This window comes from Zygosaccharomyces rouxii (assembly GCF_000026365.1).
Source record: "Zygosaccharomyces rouxii strain CBS732 chromosome G complete sequence".
In the NCBI taxonomy this organism is placed as follows: Eukaryota; Fungi; Ascomycota; class Saccharomycetes; order Saccharomycetales; family Saccharomycetaceae; genus Zygosaccharomyces; species Zygosaccharomyces rouxii.
The window spans coordinates 1-20,662 of record NC_012996.1 but is presented as its reverse complement, the minus strand read 5'-3'; the positions used below and the strand labels follow the sequence as shown (position 1 = coordinate 20,662).

General features: G+C 38.0%; 6 protein-coding genes and 1 non-coding gene across 7 annotated transcripts; 5 read left to right on the top strand and 2 right to left on the bottom strand.

Moving 5' to 3' along the window:
* Window positions 1–351: 351 nt before the first annotated feature.
* On the bottom strand, window positions 352–2,121 carry ZYRO0G00286g (sugar porter family MFS transporter; the record flags this gene model as incomplete). Its single annotated transcript, XM_002497977.1, has 1 exon — window positions 352–2,121. The coding sequence occupies one exon, from the start codon at window positions 2,119–2,121 to the stop codon at window positions 352–354; it is 1,770 nt and encodes a 589-aa protein (XP_002498022.1).
* A 5,509-nt stretch (window positions 2,122–7,630) lies between these two features.
* Window positions 7,631–8,632, top strand: ZYRO0G00242g (SDR family oxidoreductase; the record flags this gene model as incomplete). Its single annotated transcript, XM_002497976.1, has 1 exon — window positions 7,631–8,632. The coding sequence occupies one exon, from the start codon at window positions 7,631–7,633 to the stop codon at window positions 8,630–8,632; it is 1,002 nt and encodes a 333-aa protein (XP_002498021.1).
* A 1,908-nt stretch (window positions 8,633–10,540) lies between these two features.
* On the top strand, window positions 10,541–10,612 carry ZYRO0G00220r. The gene has a single exon. It is a non-coding gene; the product is annotated as a tRNA-Gly (tRNA).
* Window positions 10,613–11,492: 880 nt separating this feature from the next.
* Window positions 11,493–11,738, top strand: ZYRO0G00198g (uncharacterized protein; the record flags this gene model as incomplete). Its single annotated transcript, XM_002497975.1, has 1 exon — window positions 11,493–11,738. The coding sequence occupies one exon, from the start codon at window positions 11,493–11,495 to the stop codon at window positions 11,736–11,738; it is 246 nt and encodes an 81-aa protein (XP_002498020.1).
* A 905-nt stretch (window positions 11,739–12,643) lies between these two features.
* DDI2 (cyanamide hydratase) lies at window positions 12,644–13,330 on the top strand (the record flags this gene model as incomplete). The annotated part of the gene is made up of 1 exon (XM_002497974.1): window positions 12,644–13,330. One exon carries the CDS (start codon window positions 12,644–12,646, stop codon window positions 13,328–13,330), a length of 687 nt encoding a protein of 228 aa, XP_002498019.1.
* A 1,299-nt stretch (window positions 13,331–14,629) lies between these two features.
* ZYRO0G00154g (uncharacterized protein) lies at window positions 14,630–15,328 on the bottom strand (the record flags this gene model as incomplete). Its single annotated transcript, XM_002497973.1, has 1 exon — window positions 14,630–15,328. The coding sequence occupies one exon, from the start codon at window positions 15,326–15,328 to the stop codon at window positions 14,630–14,632; it is 699 nt and encodes a 232-aa protein (XP_002498018.1).
* Window positions 15,329–15,651: 323 nt separating this feature from the next.
* ZYRO0G00132g (uncharacterized protein) lies at window positions 15,652–16,515 on the top strand (the record flags this gene model as incomplete). Its single annotated transcript, XM_002497972.1, has 1 exon — window positions 15,652–16,515. One exon carries the CDS (start codon window positions 15,652–15,654, stop codon window positions 16,513–16,515), a length of 864 nt encoding a protein of 287 aa, XP_002498017.1.
* Window positions 16,516–20,662: the final 4,147 nt, after the last annotated feature.

Genomic DNA, 20,662 nt, shown 5'->3' with positions numbered 1-20,662 from the left:
TAAACGGTACTCAATTCATTATAAATCACCAATTCCCCATTCATACAATGACACTTCCTTTTACTTTGTAGTTTTCCATTCAAGGTGAATGGGATTAATCATTGGCCAGAGATTGTCTCTATTTATCACCCATATGAAAAAGGAAAATTCGTGCCTCCTGGTTACGAGGTGTCTATTGAGATTTACATTCGAATAATACAAAAGCGAAGAAAATAAAATTTATTATTACGTCGAGTCATCAAACCTGTACGTCAAATATCGTAGTGGTGTACGTAAAATATAAACTCAAATACAACTATAGTTCATCTACTCTCATTATCATATTTTGACCGCATAATTAGAAAAATGAAATTATTTGGTAAACATAGCCTTATACCAAGGCTTATCATCATGAGCTAAGGCTTCAGAATCGTAGCCTCTACCTCTTCTGTCTGGTGGAACCCATGAAGTTGATTTCCAAGGTAGAACGTTTTCTTCCCACATGGTGCTAACTTCTTCTAAAGTTAAACCCTTAGTCTCTGGGACAAAGAAAAAGACGTAGAAGAATGCAAATACCAAACATCCCATAAAGACGTAACCATAATAGAAGTTGATTGCACCTGTAATGAAAGGTGTAAAGAAACCAATTAAAAATCCCCAAACCCAATTAGCAACCATAGCAATTGCCATACCTTTAGATTTAACTCTTAATGGGAAAGTTTCTGAAACCACAACAAAGCAGATTGGAGCCCAACTACTTGCAAAACAGTAGATATAGAAGCAGGTAAAGACAATCATACAGTTACCAGCGCCTTTTGATGAACCATTACCTTGACCATTAGGCCATAATCTTGTAACACCAACAGAAGCAAATACAACGAAACAACAGACCATTGTAGCGGCACCCCATAATAGACAAGTACGACGACCAAACCTTTCCACGTAATAGATACCGAAGAAAGTAGAGAAGAAATTTACAACACCTAAAACGATGGAAGTTTCAAATGAATCATTTAAACCAACAGATTTGAAAACGGTAGTACCATAGTAGAAAAAATAGTTATCACCAGTCAATTGTTGTAAAGATTGGATAACAGCTGCCATGATAACACGTTGTAAAACTTTACCTCTGGTGGAAAACAGTTCTTGAAGGGAAGCCTTACCAGCTGCCCTTTCGGCTTCGATACCAGTTTCAATTTGTTCTAACTCCGCCAATAGACCAGGATCTTCGGGAGAGACTTTGTTAGATCTCGATAATGATCTCTTGGCCTCTTGAACTTTACCAATTTGTACTAAGTAACGAGGTGATTCAGGAACAAATGTCATACCAGCAACCATGAGAATGGCCCATGCGAAATTCAAGCCTAATGGAACTCTCCATTGAACAGAGTTGTCATAAGTTTTAGTACCGTAATTTGCACAGTAACCCAAGAAAATACCTGCGGTAACCATCAGTTGATAAATTGAAACTAAAGTACCTCTTAATTGTTTTGGTGCAACTTCAGAGATTAACATTGGTGATAAAACCGCCAATGAACCAACACCGAGACCTGAGATAATTCTACCAATCATATATTGATACCATTTATCAATAGATGCAATTGAGATAACGGTGCCAACAACATAAAATACAGCAGCAATGGTAACAGCTAATTTACGGCCGTAAACATCAGCAGGTTTCGTCAAGATTAACCCACCAAAAGCGCAACCGATGTTAAAAAGTGAAACGATAAGACCAGTTCTCACCTTAGATAAATAATGTTCGCCAGTTCTGTGATTCAATTGACCAAATCTTTCGATAAAATCTGTTTGGTTAACAAATCCTGAAATGGTACCGGTATCCCAACCAAAGACAAATCCACCAAATGCAATTAAAACGCAAAAGATGAAAACAGAAAGATAATCAGACAATGGCTTCTTAGGTAATGCAACATCATTTTCTTCTTCCTGGATGCCATTATGTCCATCATAATTCATACCTTCAACAGGTTGCAAGTCATCTTTTTCATTTTTGCTTAGAGAACGATTTTCAAGTGAATCACTAGCGGTACTCTCTCTCGCGTGCTCTACAGGAATATCATCTATCATGTTTTTGACGTTTCCGTTATCAGCTAGAGCTGACTTATAATTTTCTGTCGACATAACTAGCTATTTGCTTAATTGATCTCGAGCACTATTCAATAATTATATCTTGGCAGTATTCTGGAAAAACTCTCAAAACGACCCATTCAGAGTCTCCAACTGATGGAAAAACTACTGCATTTTTTATATTGATTTTTTTTTTTTTTTTCACGATCTCTTCGTATCCTTTCAAACAGCCCCCAGAAGACCTTTCCACCAATGACGATTGACTGCAACAACTGTTACTGCTACTGCTAGTTCTTCAGCCAAAAGTAACGAGATGTAACACCTTTACTAGTAAAAGTAAAAGCACCAGTTTTGTTTTTTTTATTACCGGCGTAGTTTTTCCATAATGACACATAGTACCGCACAATAACTACTAGCGCTTCTGGGTACTAGAAGCAATACAACGGTAGTTTGAGGTCTATTCCGCGTTGTGAAGCTGTCACAGATAACGCCCTGCGTTCGTGTGGCTAGATCCCCCACATACCCTTCCCCGGAAAAAAAAAAGTCGTTCAGTTCCCCAAGGATATCTTCGTCGTGTGATGCGCGCTCCTTTACTACGTAAAAGAAAAGAGAGAAAAATTTATCCGGGGGACACGACGCGGAAAAAAAGCGGGGGGCGCCTGCCGTTGCGGGACAACCTTGGTGGGACAAGCAACAGCGGATAAACGGCTGGGGTCGAATATCCGAGAGGTCGGATAGTTTATAACCTTTTCTTTTTAATTACCGAGTCTCCTCTCGTGGTAAGTACGGTTACTCCGTATGAAGCTTGCAAGAGTTTTTGTTGGATTCGCAATGTCCAATAGTGTTTCTACGTTTGGTTCAATCAAGGGCATATCAAATTAACGAGGAAAAAAAAGGGTCCTCCATGGGAATGCTACTGTGGAAACCTCGAAGCAATAACTACCAGAGCAGTATGTACAATAATATACCTTCGTGATTTTTTACCGATGACCTGAAAAATTTGATAAACTGATTAACCACTAAATATCCGTAAAGGTACGGCATATCCCAGGGCGTTTGCTCTCGGTTCTATTACACAATCGTTAGAAAAAAACTAATTTCTAACCTGTATGATCATTATTATAATAGCCCCAGTCTTTTAATTCAGTCTGTCTTTCAGCGTCTCAATTACGGTTTTAATATTCCCCATATTTTGGTGATAATTTGAAAAAAGGACATAGATAAATGCTTCAAATGCCTCTCCATATGTATCGTGATCCTTGCAAGGCAAATAACGTCGTAGATTGTTTTTATTTCTTTAAGTACATCCACCTATAAGAGGATGAAAGAGAGTAAAAGACAATTTACCGCCGAATATTCATAAGATTCCAATTGAAATATGGCTGCTAATGTTATAAGAAGCAGTGCCATAGCTTTCTATCCTTTACCGAGTTTTATTTTGATGAGGCACAATCAATAACTGCTAGTCTTATTTTTCTGCCCGGTACAAAATACAACAGCTCGAGTTCGGTTTCAAGCTATTCTGAACCAATGGCCAAGAATAATCCAGCAACAAAATAGACTCAAACTTTCGAATGTCCAACGAGCTACCATTAACAGTCACCTGCACGCAATGGTGAAACAGCACAATATGAATTCCACTAGTAAAGGTTTCTACAACCCTGACGTCATGATCCTTGGCATCTTCTCGCGCAAATCAGAGTTCTGTACTCATAACAAAATCAATCATGACAAGGCTGGAACCTGAAAAGCATACAAGGTAGAATATTCTGCCTGCTGTAGCTCACTCTGATGTGTTGTTGGAGCTATACTTTGGTGCCGCTAACTGGAAAAAGAAATGTCATGAAAATCTATGACAAGAACTTCAGAATCACAGCTATTAAAAACGGCCATAAAAACGAAAAGCTCCTGATCCATTTGCAGTGTTCGACTAACGTACGGTAAACTCCAGGTTGGAGAATGAAATCAAAAACACACCATCTCAGCGAGAGTAGCTTGAGTGCATAGTCTTATGACTTCGTCAGTTTGTGCCTGTATTATCAAAACAGAAACACCTTTCCATAGACAGTGCTGCGTCTGAAAACTATTCAAATAAGGTGGGGTTGAAATTTCAAGAAACTGCACAGCCGTTTTCCAAAACTCCGAAGGCGCCAGAAAAGTGAACATTACAAGAACCGACAAGCGTCATTAATCTCATAAATGATGTCCTTAAGATCGGAATAGCTAGAATCCTCAGGTTTCAAAGGTAGAGGCATGAATTGAGATTCATAGGAATCCAAAACTTCCTTTCCATCAACAAGCTTTTCCTTTGCATAGATTCATATTCCCTCGACATGCAGGTACCAGTCATGCAGGTGGTCACCTTTGAGTTCATCTCCGGGAGCAAAGTGCATTACAGCTGTTAGAAATTTCATACTTTGATGGGTGCCTATAGCCTCTCACTTCCCTTTGAGATATAACTTGTAGGTTTTAGAAATGTTGTTAGTATTGTGTCAATGCATTCAAAGTGTTATAGAAAGAGCGGCCACTACCCAGTAAAAATTTAGAATTGGAAGTAAAACAATCCTGACAAAACCATTGGTAAGGCTCATTCGTTGCCTGGTTGTAACGTTTTAAGGCTTCAAGAGAGACATAAGGCGCGGAAATTGACGAGGACCTTGGGACACACTCTCCAAAAAAGTTGTGATATTCATTTCTAGTATAAAGAAATGAAGTGATCACCAGTAACGCTGCTTACAAAGCTTCTTTTTCATTTTGAGTGCTGCCTGGTCCTTATATCAAGCCCGGGTTTCATTAATAAAACTTCTTGAGAAAACATTTCTTTTGTATTGGAAAGTGCATCATCCTTTCTGATACAAAGGTAGTAGTGAGCATGCAGCATTCCTGGATTTCGGTAACATTGCTATTCCCCCGTTATCTCAAGAAAATGACTAGTCATTGAAGAAGTTCCTTTACTCTTTAGATCAAGGAAATTATTGGGGCGAATAACACATCGATGAACTTACACATGTGTTTGATATCATACTTAATGACTGGGATTTAAACGTTGTGATAGGTTTCGACAAAGAGAAAGGCAGGTAGTCAACTGAGTATACCTTTTACACAGTAGACTTTTCGGAGGGAAGTGCCTGTACCCATGGAGATCGGAATATATGGTATTTTTCGAATGGCAAGTGCATTGATGGTATCAAGTACAGATTTAACAAAAGAAAAGCGGAATCTCAACTTTTGATGAGGAAAACGTTATAAAATCTAACACTAAATGAGGAGGGTTGTGAGCCTAAAGGCATCGAAAGTGGTATTTAGTGGTTTCTAAGAAGTTTTGTGGCCAGTTTTTTGATTTCTGATGATTGCAAACAAGGGATCTATAGGTGCGGGTCTTTTGTTACGAATGTGGAGTTAGCTTGGCAGCGGGATCCAAAATTCAGGAAAAGTGGTACCTTTATTATCAGCTGAAGTGTCAGTTGGATAACAGATATGTGATTCTGTTTACAAGACTTGTGGTGGGAATTGCACGGATTGTTGGCCGATGACTGCTAACTATTGTGTTCTGAGTATCATGATACCGAAGCACACAACCTTGTAAAATCTTTACTTTGATCTCTATTGTCATAAATGCTTCTGTCATCAGGCCCATATTGCTCTAATTCATACCGTAGATGCAGCAAGTTAGTTGTTTGATATTATCTTGGGGCAAGATAGGTTTTAATGATTTGCTCAAATTTGCAATTTCCTAAATGATTATCTCTAATGGAAAGCATCTCGAGGTGGGTTAGTTGTCATGGTTACCATAAAGGATGGTTTCTGAGATTTTCATCGTTACTCGAGCAACGATACAGATGCTAAATGCGGGGGTCGAAAAATATGATATAATGCAACAAAACTAATTAATTTCGTTAGTGCTACTTACACAAGAGAACCTTTTCCTTTCAATATGGCCCGACATGGGTTCGCTTTAGACGACTAAAAAGAAGCAGCTAGGAAATAAAAAATTGTTCGAACATCGCCAAGTTCACACTCAATCGCTTAATGAGGTCTACTTTTTATTTTAGAATAAGCTTTCGAAATTGAAGGAGAAATATGGATTGTTTACTCCTAAAGGCATAAGGAATACTACGACAAATTTTCTGACAAAGTCGCTTTCTATGTACCTAGCAAGAGAAAAGAAAAGCAAATAGAAAGAAATATTTAGCGCAGACAAAAATGTACAACTACGTGTAGATATGGATATTCTTTATCCTCTTTAAAACAGGATTTTCGCATTCAGAAATGAATTACTGACTGAATTTTCTCCACCGAGCCGACAGGCTAATGATATTTTATGTTTTGTTCGGGGAAATAAATAATGGTGCTGGCATCTAATTACAAAACCGGTAGAAGCTTACGAATTTTCCAAAGTTATATGCCCTTATTGCAGCACGCCCTCCGATATGTTATTTTCTGTCAAACAATTACACATGTTCAGTGTTTTCAGCGTGCCCAATGAGTATACCTCACGACTTCCAAACTCCTAAATTAATGTCTTAAGTGCATTCCTCAGTTCTATAGCATTTTTCGTTTCGTTCATTGCAGCTAAAACCAAGGCACTATAATAAAAGCAACTTCGAAATTTTACAAAGATGACAACAGGTGATTGTGTCAGTGTTGAGGGAACTTTCCAAACTCAAAATGTAATGCTATTACTAGAGAAAGGTACAAACATTAAAATGTAATCAAGTAAAACAAGGAAAAGTTTGGCACAACATCTTCCAGAGATGACTCTGTTGGAATGAAGGAACCTTTAGGTAATAAAGTAATCAAGTTGAAGGGCCGAGAGTCGCCTAGAAAGCCTAGGGAGGGCGACAGTTGTTGAAATAGAGGTGAAGTGCATTGTTAAACAATTGGTTCATGAGGGAAAGGTGTAGCAGATCCACGAATGATCTCTTCGTCGTCCGCATTTATAACGAACATATTCCTGTGCATCGTGGACGCTTATCTCGGGGTCTTCTTATTATAAATATTAAACCGCCAGGTTGTAGAAGTAGATCTGCCCGCGTTTGCCAAGATCAAGAATGACATACTTCTGAGAAAGTTTTAATATAATAGGGGCCTCCAGGATGCACGAATTTTTTGGCGATAACATATGATTTTGATCTTTTATTATTGAAAGTTGGAAAGGAATATCATGTGAAGAGGTTCCGGGGTAATGGCAGTTATTAATGACGTATGGAGAGATGAGGAGTTCAAGCAATCAAAAAGAGGAACAATGCATAAGGAAGGGTTCAAACAGAAGATGCCCTTGTAGCTTCCATGCAAGTTGTTTCTCGCTAAGGACGAGGGACGGACTTTTTTCAACATCGGACTTTTTCAACATCGGACTTCGTAAGCTGGAGTATGCGGCTTAAAATCTCAAGGGAATATACCAGATATGAAGCGGCTTAGGTCCGTACGCTTAATAATGGCATGCGACAGTACCAGATAAAGGATGACTTTTAGTTCAACTTGAAAGGTATAAAAGACGACCTGATGAAGAGACGTGAATCCTCGAACCATCATAGCAAATACCACATCGAATACAATTACAATGGCTGTTTTAGTTACAGGTGCTACAGGTTTTATCGCCCAATGGGTCTTGGATTGTTTGTTAAAAGAGAATTACCAGGTTATCGGTACTGTTAGATCTCAGGAGAAGGGAGACAAGTTGCACAAACAGTTTGGAAGTCCTTCGAAATTGAGCTTTGAAATTGTAAAGGATATTTCCGATACAGAAGCCTTTGAACCTCTTTTCAAGAAAAGAGGCAAAGAAATTGACATTGTGTTGCACATGGCATCACCATGTCACTTTAATACTAGCGACTATGAGAAGGACCTATTGATTCCTGCATTGAACGGTACAAAGGGTGTTCTCAATGCCATCAAAAAATATGGTGATGTGAAGAAGGTTGTTGTCACGTCATCTTATGCTGCGATTACAGATATGGTGAACTCAGCTGATGGTAGCCTTGTTTTCACTGAAAAGGATTGGAACCCTGCCACTTGGGAAAGATGTCAAACTGACGCCGTGAATGCCTACTGTGCTTCAAAGAAATTTGCGGAACAGGCAGCTTGGGAATTTTCAAAGGAGACTGGTGTGTCACTGACCACTATCAACCCTGTTTTTGTGTTTGGACCTCAGAAATTTGATGAAGATGTTACATCTCAGTTGAACACTTCGAATGAGATTATTAACGGGTTAATTCACAGCAAGCCAGGTGATAAACTTGAACCAGATTACCATTCTGCTTATGTGGATGTTCGTGATGTTGCAAGGGCTCATTTGGTTGCATTCCAAAAGGATACCACTGGTGAAAGGTTGGGTCTTTCCAACGGAGCATTTAACTGTCAGAGCATCCTTGATATATTGAATGAAAAGTTCCCACAGTTGGACATTACTAAGGGACCCGAACCTGGTATGGGAGATACAAAGCCTGGTGCTGTGTTTGACAACAGACACTCAAAGGAAGTGCTAGCATTTCCATTCATTAGCCTTGAGCAGTGTGTGTACGATACTGTGGCACAGGTTTTGAAAAAAGAGGGACGTTTGTAGAGAGTAAAAAAACTCGAAGCTTTTAATGGAGAGGAATATAAAGCTTCTGAAACTCATACATTTAGGTAAACATTTATATATATATTTAAATTGAAATTTGTTAAGCGCTTATTTAAAAAGTCCTTAGAAAGAAGTGGGGATTTCGTAGGAGATTACGATATGGAAATTTTTAAATGAAAACAGAATGGAATCTCAAGACCATTTTAAAGGTGTTACTCTTTTGTATTAACGGTACGAAAGGTTAAGGATACGTGATAATATATGCCTTCGTTGTCTTAAAAATGCGGGATTGTGCAATTTGAATATTTGGAGCATCGAAGAGCTTTTCTAGATGTCAAAAACCGCGCATAGTCAGTTTCTCGAATTACAGTGCCGTGCAATCATAGGACGTGACGCTGATGCTATGAGTTGATAAACTAGTAGTCATGCAATCGGGAATATAATGGTCGAAGGGAGGGCCTGAGATATATGGTATTCGTACGAACTTTAGGTATTATTGAAAATTGTTGAATGAAAGTTTGGCACCATACAAATTAAGGGTACGAATATAAAAAAAGATGAATGATTGAATTAAATGATAGCGCTGCAATAGAATTACCAAGATGTTTTCATGTATCTAAAATCTCCGATGCCCCATATCTACGCTTGTGTTTTTTGACAATCATACAGGGAGAGCTAGAACTTATGGTTGTCTAGAGATGCTAAACCCGAAACGTTAGTATTTAGATTTGGTAGACAATATTTGATGATATGATTTGCTGAGTTGCTATAGGAGGCGAGATCCAAAATCTTCAATTGTCACCCGAGGGACGAAAAGAGTGTTCTAAAAGGCATAAGCGCAAGGACTGATTACAGAGCGATAGAAGGCTCCATATATTTGGAGACATTAATACTACTTATACTATTCACACCATTTATTGGTGAGATAGATGAGAAAATTCCTCGATGACAATGGGGACAGTATCGTCTGATGTGCCTTGGCCCTTGTTAGGGTTCTTGGTGGAAATGATGTAACGGTTTCCATTTGGGATGCTACGAAAGCCCTCGCAGTTGTTGTAGTTGAGGTAACCGACTTTCGAAGAGAATCCAGCGGATGCGGTAGTTTCATTGCCAATAAAGAGGTAACCCCAGTTTTACTTCGATGTACTTGTTATCTTAAGTGGCCCCTTTCGTCAATAACTAGTGGAATGGGCTTGAAGTTTTTAAAGCTGTACAGATGGTTGGTGTCGTCAAAGATATACGCGAATTCTAGAGGATTTCCCTTCCAATTGTTTGGATTACCGGAGATCAAAGTTTGAAGAGTGAACCTTTCGGTGTCGACAAAGACAAGTAAAGAGCGAGATAGCAGACTAAGAATAGAGGAGAAGTGCATTGTATGTGCAGTGCCCTGCAGAGCATGTGCTCTAAGACGACACAGTTGTACTGCTCAAGAGCACGCTTTTTGTCAACTGGATCAACTATTTTTAATTCGAATGCACCAAATCTTTTGAAATTTTTCAAATATTTGATGATCTGCGTGAATGACAAATAGGACCCTTTGTTCTTAGGATTGAAGTGATGAACATGAAAAACGTATGCAGCTCGAAACTGCTTCCTGGAGACTTTGGCAAGTCTTAACCACCAATGGCAGTAGTAATAATTGCATATACAGCTTGCGATTTTTTCAAGCTTGGAGGGCACCCTCGTTATTTGTGAAAATTGTTTTATGAGAAAATGCAAGGGAGCAACCTAGAAATGCTATGAAATTATGTGAAACAACTACTTCTCTAAACTAGTCGTAATGATTGAGGAATGAAAAACTTGTAGCTTTGGAACCATAGAGAACATTGCTGAGTTATTCATGGGTATTTAAATGCATAGACTTCAAATTGAATTGATGAGTAAGAAAAACTAGATGGTCTACTTAGCGGGCGGTTAGTGTAGTGGTTATCATTCCACCCTTCCAAGGTGGAGACACGGGTTCGATTCTCGTACCGCTCATACTTTTTGTATTCGCATCGAAATCGAAAACATCTGTTGAGGGCTTCATCTTCTGCTCGAAGATGTTTCTGATAAATCCTTCCAATGTACTGAGCGAGAAATAGAAAATGGATCAGGCTTATGCATAAGCCACTGCTATATTCCATATGAACAGGATCCAGGGTATTTTCGAAACTATCTTTCTCCATTTTGAGCATAGTACTAGTACAATGCAGCGTACGTCTACAGCGGAGTTGCCATGGTGTTTTTCAACCTCGAAGCAGTTATCAGCAAGGATTTACTCTTATTTTACCTTAGATTTTATGGAGGGTATTAACATCATGCTTGGAAGGTCTTTGCCAATTGAAGTACTTACAGTGTTATCGAAATACTTACCAACTCATGTCTCCACAAAGATTTTTGTATTTCTTGGAAATCATGACCAAAGTTGCCTCTAAAAGGATTTAGCTAACTGGGATCAAACTGCTTGATTAATGAATGAATATTTTACTAAAAATGAAATTTACATGCATTCTGGTGATAAAGTTTTGGATATCTGGCCTTGACGGTTTCCAAATCTCGAATTTGGCGGCAGAAAAAAAAGTATTACTCGGGCTTTAATATCATTAATCATACTTAGTTTTAACATTTTCAAGATCTTGGGCATGGTCAAAGAGATAACATTATGTATCACTCCGCTCTTAATGTGAAGGATAACTTTTATGCCCTGGAACGTAATCAAATATTGATATAATTCCACTATCATGCATTAAATCAAGAAACAATGACACAAAAATTTACATGCTTTTAAATGCAGGGATTTTTTTGGAAGCCTTGAAAAGAGAAGGGGACACAGTTGAATTTTCTAGGATGTTGATCCTCATCTTGAAATGGGACATTTATGAGAAAAGTTTATGAAGACAAACTTCCAATTTCATTCTTTAAAAATTTGAAGCAGCAAAAAGGAAATGTTGATCCTGATAACTTATTTGATATTGTTGGTTGCGTTGACAGTTTAAGAGGATTCGGCAATGATCATGCTAGGATTGCTCACCACTTGAGATCGAGCAGCCACATTAGTATGAAGGAGATTATAAGCTGTTTGTTAGAAGACAGAAAAAAAAAACAACCTTATCCCATTAGCTAAAGTCAATAGAGATTCTGCACCTTGTAAGAAGAATATTTTAAAAGAAAATAAAATCAATTCAGGAGGGCGGTGGGAAATATCTTCAAAGATATGAGGTTTTTATTACAGATTCCCCACCAATTCGGAACCTGTGACTTTGATTCCTACGATAGTGCGATTCGTGATAGAGTCAATCAAAATTGGTCCAATTATGGCTATCAGTAGTCTAATTCAATAAATTGGTTTACTTGGAATATTTTATTTCAAATATTTTATTCCAAATACTTTATTCCAAATATTTTATCCCTAAGTTTTTCTAGACGCTCATCTCCCTCGGACCTCTACATAAGGAGTCTACGCGAAGTGCCCGGTTTTGAAGAAGTTAACCACTTTTTCAGTTTTAATTGCCACCTATCTTACAGCTCTAAAAGTAAAGCGCTTCTATGTTTTCGACCATTGGGGGAAAATGGGCTGGTGTCTCTTAGAACCTGAAGTCTGAAGTCTACACGGCTTTTTTCTTTCGATGTTGAAATACTGCTAAAGCGCATTTTTGGCTGAGGCACATTTTTGGCTGAAACGCTTTTTTGACTGAAACGCTTTTTTGACTGAAACGCTTTTTTGACTAAAGTATTTTTTTTCCGAGGCTCTCTGTTGGTTCTTCATGTTCAAGAAAGTGTTTAAAAAGTTACTAAGCAAATGTATGAAGCCAATCGTATTCATGAAGTAATGCTATAGAGCTAATACTGTGGTTTGCGAGCCATTTTCGGTCATATATTGCGAATCAGGAGAGAGCAAAAATTCGCATATATCCATCTTATATAAAGTGTGTTAATTCCTCTCAATGCTGTCCGCCACTACCAAGTCTCTCAGAAAAAGCAGTTTGAGAAGACCAATACTGAACACTACACTGCCTAATAAAGATACAGATGTCAAAATACGGCTTTATTAAAGTTAATAAGGAATTTGAAAAAGCTATCAAGGATCCCAAGGATCCTTTACCTCGGACCACTGTTCCAATTCCATCTGGGAAAGTTGCCAACTTCTTCTATAACTATGCTGCTAAGGAGTTGCCATTGGCCACTTTGAATCACTCACTTCGTGTTTTCCAATACAGTGTTGCCATAATGAAGGATCAGTTTCCAGAATGGGATTTAGATGAGGAAGTGATTTACGTTACTGCGTTAATGCATGATATTGCTACCACTGACAAGAACTTGAATGAAACGAAATTATCTTTTGAGTTTTACGGTGGATATATCTCAAGAGAATTAATTCTTAGAGAAACCGGTGGAAATACGGATTATGCAGATGCTGTTGCTGAGGCGATTATTCGTCACCAAGAGCTGACTACAACTGGTTTTATCACTTCTCTTGGCCTGATTTTGCAGATCGCAACCACTCTCGATAATGCAGGAGCTAATACCAACTTGATTCATCAGGAAACAATATATTCTATTAATGAAAAGTATCCAAGAGTCAACTGGTCAACATGTTTTGCCAATGTTCTCTCGAAGGAGGATACTCAAAAGCCATGGTCTCACTCAACCACATTCGGTATTGAGGATTTCAAGGAGAAAGTCTTGAATAACCCAGTCAAATATGAAAGACAGTAGAGAGCTGGCTTGATTTTATGTAGTCCATTTCGAGTATATCATTCAATAGGCTCATCAATAATTCAGAAAGCTTTGAAGAAAAAGCCATTCCAAGTTATCATTGTTTGGGTGTAAAACTTTGCATACGTTTGTCCCTGCCATTGTCACCTTTTGCGAGGATGTATTGAAAATTGAAGTAGTTGAGTCTGAAATATCATGCAAGAGTTTTACTTATCTTTCTATTAGTTAGTTGCAACTGAAATATCGAAGAATTAGGATCCATAGTTATCACAGCTGTAGTGTGTTTAAATTGATGCAAAACTTTCAAATAGGAAAGATCACTCATACTAGTTCGTTGCACTACACAATTTGGGAAATGCTAGTAAACGAAATCCTCATGAATCATTTGTTAGAGATCATATCCTCCTTACGCTGCTTTTATCGGTATAGAGGTTCTGATATCATGCAAGAAATTTTTGCTATATGTAGAGACTTATTTGCAATTTGGCTCTATTTTCTGACATCGGATCCAGGATTTACTCTTAGCACTTGCTGGACTAACTCTCTTGTACCTGAACGCTCGTTCATATTCTAGAACCATGTAGGGATAAGTTTAAATGAAATTCCAAGGAGAGAGAGAGTAAGCACAATATCCAGAGCCACATGTTTATGGATAAAATTCTGGAAATACAGTTAATGAGTATATGTAGAAAACCATCCAAGGAAGGCGATGCTTGAGAATCTCGTAAAGAGTCCGTGTGAACTTAATTCTGAAGAGCTCCCTAGGCAGAAAGGATTTTTGAAATTCTCTCTCGATTTCTAAGGTTTTGTAGTAATCAAGTTTCTAAGTTTCTAAGTTTCTTCACCGAGGCCCATGTCAGTGCTTGTTATATCGTCATGCGCGAACTTCCTAGGTTGCCATAGGAGATAAGGTCAGTTTTTTTTTTTTTTTTTTTTTTGTTTTTCGTTATCAGAGCGACAAGGTGAAGATTACAGAAAAAGGGATTCCCGATAACAATAGATAACAATAGATAACAAGTCCAAACAAAGTTCATGTTACCTATACATACACACCTTTGTAATGTCCTTCTCGCTTGAAAGTGGAAGTATACAAGAAACAATCCTGTCAAAATACTTTTATCGGTACCTCATGGATTTTTTCAACTTGATGGTTATATATGATCTATCTATCGAAAACTGACTAGCATTTACACCTGAACATAACCCACAGATGATAAGCCGGCAATAGTGTAAGCTCAATCCCATCCCAGTGGAACGCTTATATAATCAGGATTTCATAGCAAGGTGTGAATTAGAAACTCACGCCGAGTCAGCCATCACCGGTTTTGGCCTTTTCTTTCTTTCCCAGATTAGCAAAGTATTTCCTACGAGATAAAGATTAAAACCGACAATCCCGCATATAAATATCTCAAAATTTTGTCTACCCTTCACTAATTGATAAATGAATCCCACAATCTCAAAAACAGTCAAGAGGAGCTCTCTGATTCCCGGGTCTGCGAAATATTCGAGCAAATTCTTCTCCCCAATCTCAAATATGCTTAAAAGCAATGTATCGACATCATTCAGGTATTGTATGATATAAGGAACAGCAGTGAATAGTGGACTGCCATACAAGAAAACATGTATACCATTATTTTTGTCCCCGTATAAAAAACCGAAGATACTGTATCCTATCAAAAAAATCGGGTAAGTTAAGAGAAAGAAGCTGCCAAGAAACCTTACATTGCTCATCGAGTCACCTGAACTCTCACTTTTTAGTCCCTCTTTTGCATGTTGAAACCCTCTTTTGGAAAACAATGGATTGCGGAACAAGCGAGCGGCTAATTTGATCCCGTTTGTTCTAGAGCCAGTACCGCCGTTCTCGCTTCCTTGCTGATCAGAGATACTGCTGTCTCTTTGCGGTGAGAGAGAGTTGTGTTGTCCGCGGGGACTGTTCTCTCTTCCACCACGATTGTGGCTCTCGCTGGCCTTACTCTTACTCTTCTTCTTGTTGGACATGCCAATTTTCTGGGGCCGTCCTTCTTCATTCGGTTAATATCATTTTGGTTTCCTCTGACAATTTATAGCAGTTAGGGCATTTTATGACACAAAGTTATTAACAGAACTTTAATTAGAGTTTCCAAATTGACCTTTAAACTACCTGTCCACCTCTTTGTGTTATCATTTTGACGCTTTCGAGTTTCTTCTGCATGGAATAGTCGCGCGGGGAAGAAACAATCAAGGGGCCCAACAGTCCGGGGTGAAAATATATATAAAAGGCGGTAATTCAGACACAAACTGACACTCACGACAGCAATGGTGTATTTAACCAACAAGACAATATGAGTATGATAAGTGACGAGAGTGAAATCGATTTAGAGAAGTGTGTACAGATGTATGAAGAAGAGGAGATAGAATTGCCAGCAGACAGTACTAGTGGAAAGTTGGTATACTTCCTTGCCCCATATTTCTTCGAGAAAACATGGACATCCGACATTGTCGCTTCCCTTTCAGCTGCATTTTTGTCACCATCGCTTGTACGGTTGCCTTACTTTATTATGCGCGACTTATATGATGATCCATTTGAAACAAAACTTTCAGACATATTTTCTCCCGTATGGATGATCATTCATTATTTCCTATGCTTTACGTTTTCTTTTTGGAACTTCATCGACAATAGGAAAAAGGTTAATATTGAGAAAAAGGTGCTCCAACAATTATTGAAGGAAGTGGCTGAAATGGACTTGCCCGGGGATCCAGTAGCTTGGCAAAGAATTGCATCTAGAGTTAATCACTTTTCTGAAGAGACAGGATATCGGTATTCTCTTTTTTACAGTGGGGAGCATTGTATGCGATTTTTTGTGAGAGAAATCGTAAAACCAATAGAGTGTCAGACGTACGACATCAGGTGTTATCAAGAAGGAAGTACGGTAGTAAATTTTTGGAAAAATCCACCAAATAAAGCGCTAACTGAGAGAGCACTTGCGAATTATAACAAGTGCGTTGAAAGTTTTGGTAAATTATCACATACGGCAGAAAAAGATGAATTTAGAGATGGTATTTTCGAGAAGTTTCATAGTATCTTCAACACCTCATTGTTTTACTTGGTGATAATAGAGCTAGGGTCCTTTATAATTATGATGCTGACCTTCATTATATCGATGATTTCTTGCGCCATTTTTAATTCATTCGCTACCCCTCATTAGTATGTTGGTCATAAGAGATAAAAAGCACACTTAGACCTAGTCCCTTCTTCGACGTCTATTCTGGGCTTCTGTGGTGTCAGTCAAAAATCATCGTTTTGAACAATGGTTCTACTATTCATTTAAAACTTCTCAAAACCAATGTCTTTGAATACCCATGACCAAAGCAGATTTTATTGGCAGAGAATCAAGAGGCCGTTGTTAGCCGGTAAATTCTTAACGTTATAAGGCCACATCGATTCACTCAGAAGGAGGTTCGCACGCTCTGAGCGCATCCGCAGCAATACAGTCCAGGGCATGGTATAGTGACGATTGGCCAGAGACAAGCGGCTCGAGTAACTTCTTGGTCCAGCCACATCCATATCGGAAACAAGAGGTTCGAACTCTTTTAAAAAAATGAAAGCATTGGTTTAGAAAAAACTCTCATTTTTACCTCCGTCACTGGAATTTCTATTTTGTAGATGCTGATTCATTTTCCATTTGATCCCATTGTCCCAAGTTCACACCTGGAACGGTAGCTATTATAATAGACAAAAATTTTATTCTGTCGATTACATCTAACTTGTAGTACTTGGTATTGTAAAATGACAATACACTAATGTAATTACCACAGATGGTTGCAATCAGCGGAAATTTAGATCCGAGGTATTCTTGGAATATTACTCACGGCATAAAAAGTTGCGGAAGAGTAAAGGCTCCGGAAGCTTCACCAGAATGATAGAACCTCCAGAGGGACATAAAGTGACCTCTGTGTCTGTCCCTAGGCAGACATTGAAATTCTAAAGAAGGTTTGTAGCGGCCGTCTGTAGAAATTCTTCCAAGGTCGCATGTACTCCCGCTAGATGACTGACAACGGCAGAAATAAGTACATCACTTTCTGCTTTTCCAGGATGGACTTTTCCTTGCAAAAATGGTTTCAAAATATGTTCTCTAAAATTCGATTGACACTGTTGGCCGCTGAAGAAAAAATCTGGTGTCGCCCAATTACGGTTTTGGAAGAAGATTCATCTTGTATGCAACTTTGTCCCATTTCTTTTCTTCGACATTAGGGTTCACTGTAAGTACGACTTGTGCTAGATTAACCTTTTCCTTACAAGCGGCAGCATACCTCTTGTAGGAGAGCCAGATCACGGTAAAGTATACCAGAGCTACTGAGAGCGAACTAACAACCACAACAGCTGACATAGGGAGCATACATATCTGCTTTGCTGTTATAACACTCATTAATATTAATGTCAAAAGAATCAGCCAGGGTTCATAGTACTTGGTTAAGTGGTACAATTCCCAAGTTAATTCGCACCAGAAGAAGTCCTTGGGAAGAATAACGTGAGTTAGTTCTGAATCGTGGTAATCTATCTTGCTCATTCTCGTAGGCCAATTGATATGTCTACCAGATCTAGTGTAAACTAGATAGTTTCTAGTAGCTGCGAGGGACTCTTGGAAATTACTGCCTGTAGTGAGACCCAGGATATATGTATTAGTATGTGTTTACTGTTTCTATTCTTTTTAGTTAACAGTGCTTTGTGGATGTATTTCACGTTTGGTCTTTGAAAACGCAGATTCGGTATCTCACCAAAACACAACAAATCCTTTAAAAAAAATACTAAAAAATAGAGATACATGCTACTTGCGCTGAGATGTTAGATTGTCTGATGTGCAAAAAAAGTTAAGGCATGTGTTATCGTTAGTAGATTTATATAAATGAAGTAAGATTCTCGTAAGATGAGAAATGTAGAAACATAGTGATGTGGATTTCGCTTCTGCTATGGTCAAATCAACATTGTTCAACAGGATGGTACACATATTTCAACATGTCCTGACTTCTCAGTCCCAGAGGTGATATGTGCACTCGAAATGTAATAGGTAATTAATCTATTATTTAGGTTTGAATACTGCAGATTGGCAGAAATGGGTTCTTGGCGAGCAGTAATTTCCAATAGCCACAGCTTGTATGTTATAGAATACAAGAGTTTACAAATATATAGCGATACAGTGCGAATGCCAGAGACGGAGAAGCTTAGACCAAATCACCTCGAAATGTTAAGATATATCCTATACATGGGCTTTATCGATATAAAAGACGTACATCTGAATTTTCCTCATAGATGTGGAGATGAGCTTTCTTAGCCGAGAACCAAGAGTTAATAAACCTGACTGGTGCAATTGGTAGCGCGTGTGATTCTCAATCACGAAGTTAAGGACTGGAACCCCATGCATGGATTTAAACTTTTCATTTTTTAATACATGCTGAGAAACAAGAAGACTATTCTAGAAAAATAAATTGATATATTATGAATTATAACATTTCCTATTGTTTGACCTATGCTCTCAAAAGAGAGTTCTAGAGTGCTAATTGTACAATGATTGTTACGATATATACCTTTTCACCACCAATTCATTGTATAAATAACTCTCACATTTTGTCAAAGACACTCTAGGTGGCAGCTCTAATTTTTGTTTTGCTGAAAAGGATACTAGGGACTATCTACACCTCCATTCCTACCGACTTTCACAGCTGTAAATCATAAATCATATATAAAAATAGTTTGTATTATCTTAAACCTAGGAATTATGGTTATGTGTAAGATTTTATGAGGGACAGTTTCACGATAACTATGATACTTATGCACCACAATATTACAGTAGTATATCCAAGAGTACATGTTATCGATGCGCAGCTGAAACAGTTGATAGATTATATAAAATATATACCAGTAGTACGCTATGGGCGCTCAGTGTTATACCTTTTTAATGTTTAGTTGGGAGCGAGAACAAAAGCCAAAATAGATAGTGGACAATAAAGTATTGTGCAAGAATATAGAAAAGACAGAATAAATAGAATTTTTAAGCGGTGTGTATTTTAAGTCAAGACAAAAACACTTCGATTTGAAAAGATTCAGAAAATATAAAGATGAGCGGAATGGGATATAGTAAGAGTGGATTGCAGTCATTTAGCAGCTAACTAGAAGAAGTTGTGAATAGACGTATGTTGACATCAGGACTATATTGAAACTGGATGATAAATAAGCGAGTTAAAATGAAGAATAATACAGTGAAAATAAGATTTATTCAGTAAAGTAAAGTAGAAGATGAGTTAGACAAATAAAAGCATATGGTGGGAAAAGAGAGGAAAAAGTTGAATAAACAGATATATATAGGAGGGAGAAGGTACATTAACAAGATGAAGTCAAACGTTGTATGATAAATAAAGTGGATGGATAAATGTAGAGAATAACCAAGTAAAACTAAGAACTAATCAGAGATGTATTGTTGAGTGTTAGATGGATTGTAAATATGTAATAATAAAATGACACTTATGAAGGAGAGATATTTAGCTCTAGATGTATGATAGATGAATAAGGTTGGCTAATACCAGAGGGCGAGGCGAGAGGGAGGCCAAATCGGGTAGCGAAAGGAGTGTATGGGTGTGCGAAGTTGAGGTGGTTGTGGATGGGTAGAAAGATGAATGAGATGAAGAGAGATGGGAATATGTGAGGACAGGTGAGAGGTGAAGTGTAAATAAACGTATGTATGGATGGGAAGATGTGATAAATAGGTGGAATTGGTGATTGTAAGAGTAATGGGAATCTTAATAGAAAGAATATACAATGGATAGATGATAAGAGTGGTGTTAATGGATATTTACGAGTAATATTCAGTAAGATTGATAACATTAAATGAAAACTAAAAAAATAAATAAAAAGTAAAATATATTTATTGGTTATACAATAAAGGTTAAGTTAGAGTGTGTTCATAGTAATAGGACAGAATAGGGCAAGATGGGGCTAGGATAGGATAGGATCAAGTTGTCAGTTAGACAAAGCGAGGCGAGATCGGGTAGTGAAGAAAAAATTATTGAAAAAGTAATGTTGTACGAGAGGAGTAGGAAGTGTTAGGTTCACATATATGGTACTCTCCGGCGAGTAGAACCGATTAGACTAAGACTATGGAATGTCTCTAAGGAATTCTAATAGCATCTCATACAAGATTGTAGGGCAGTTACAATGGGATAGGATACAGTTGGTAGTAATTTCAAGGTAGTATGGTAAGAGGTACTGAACGTATAAAGTGATAGGAGGTGGGAAAGTAGGAAATGATGAGTGGAAAGTAGCATAGTGAGATGAATTACGTATAAGATGACTAATGGTAG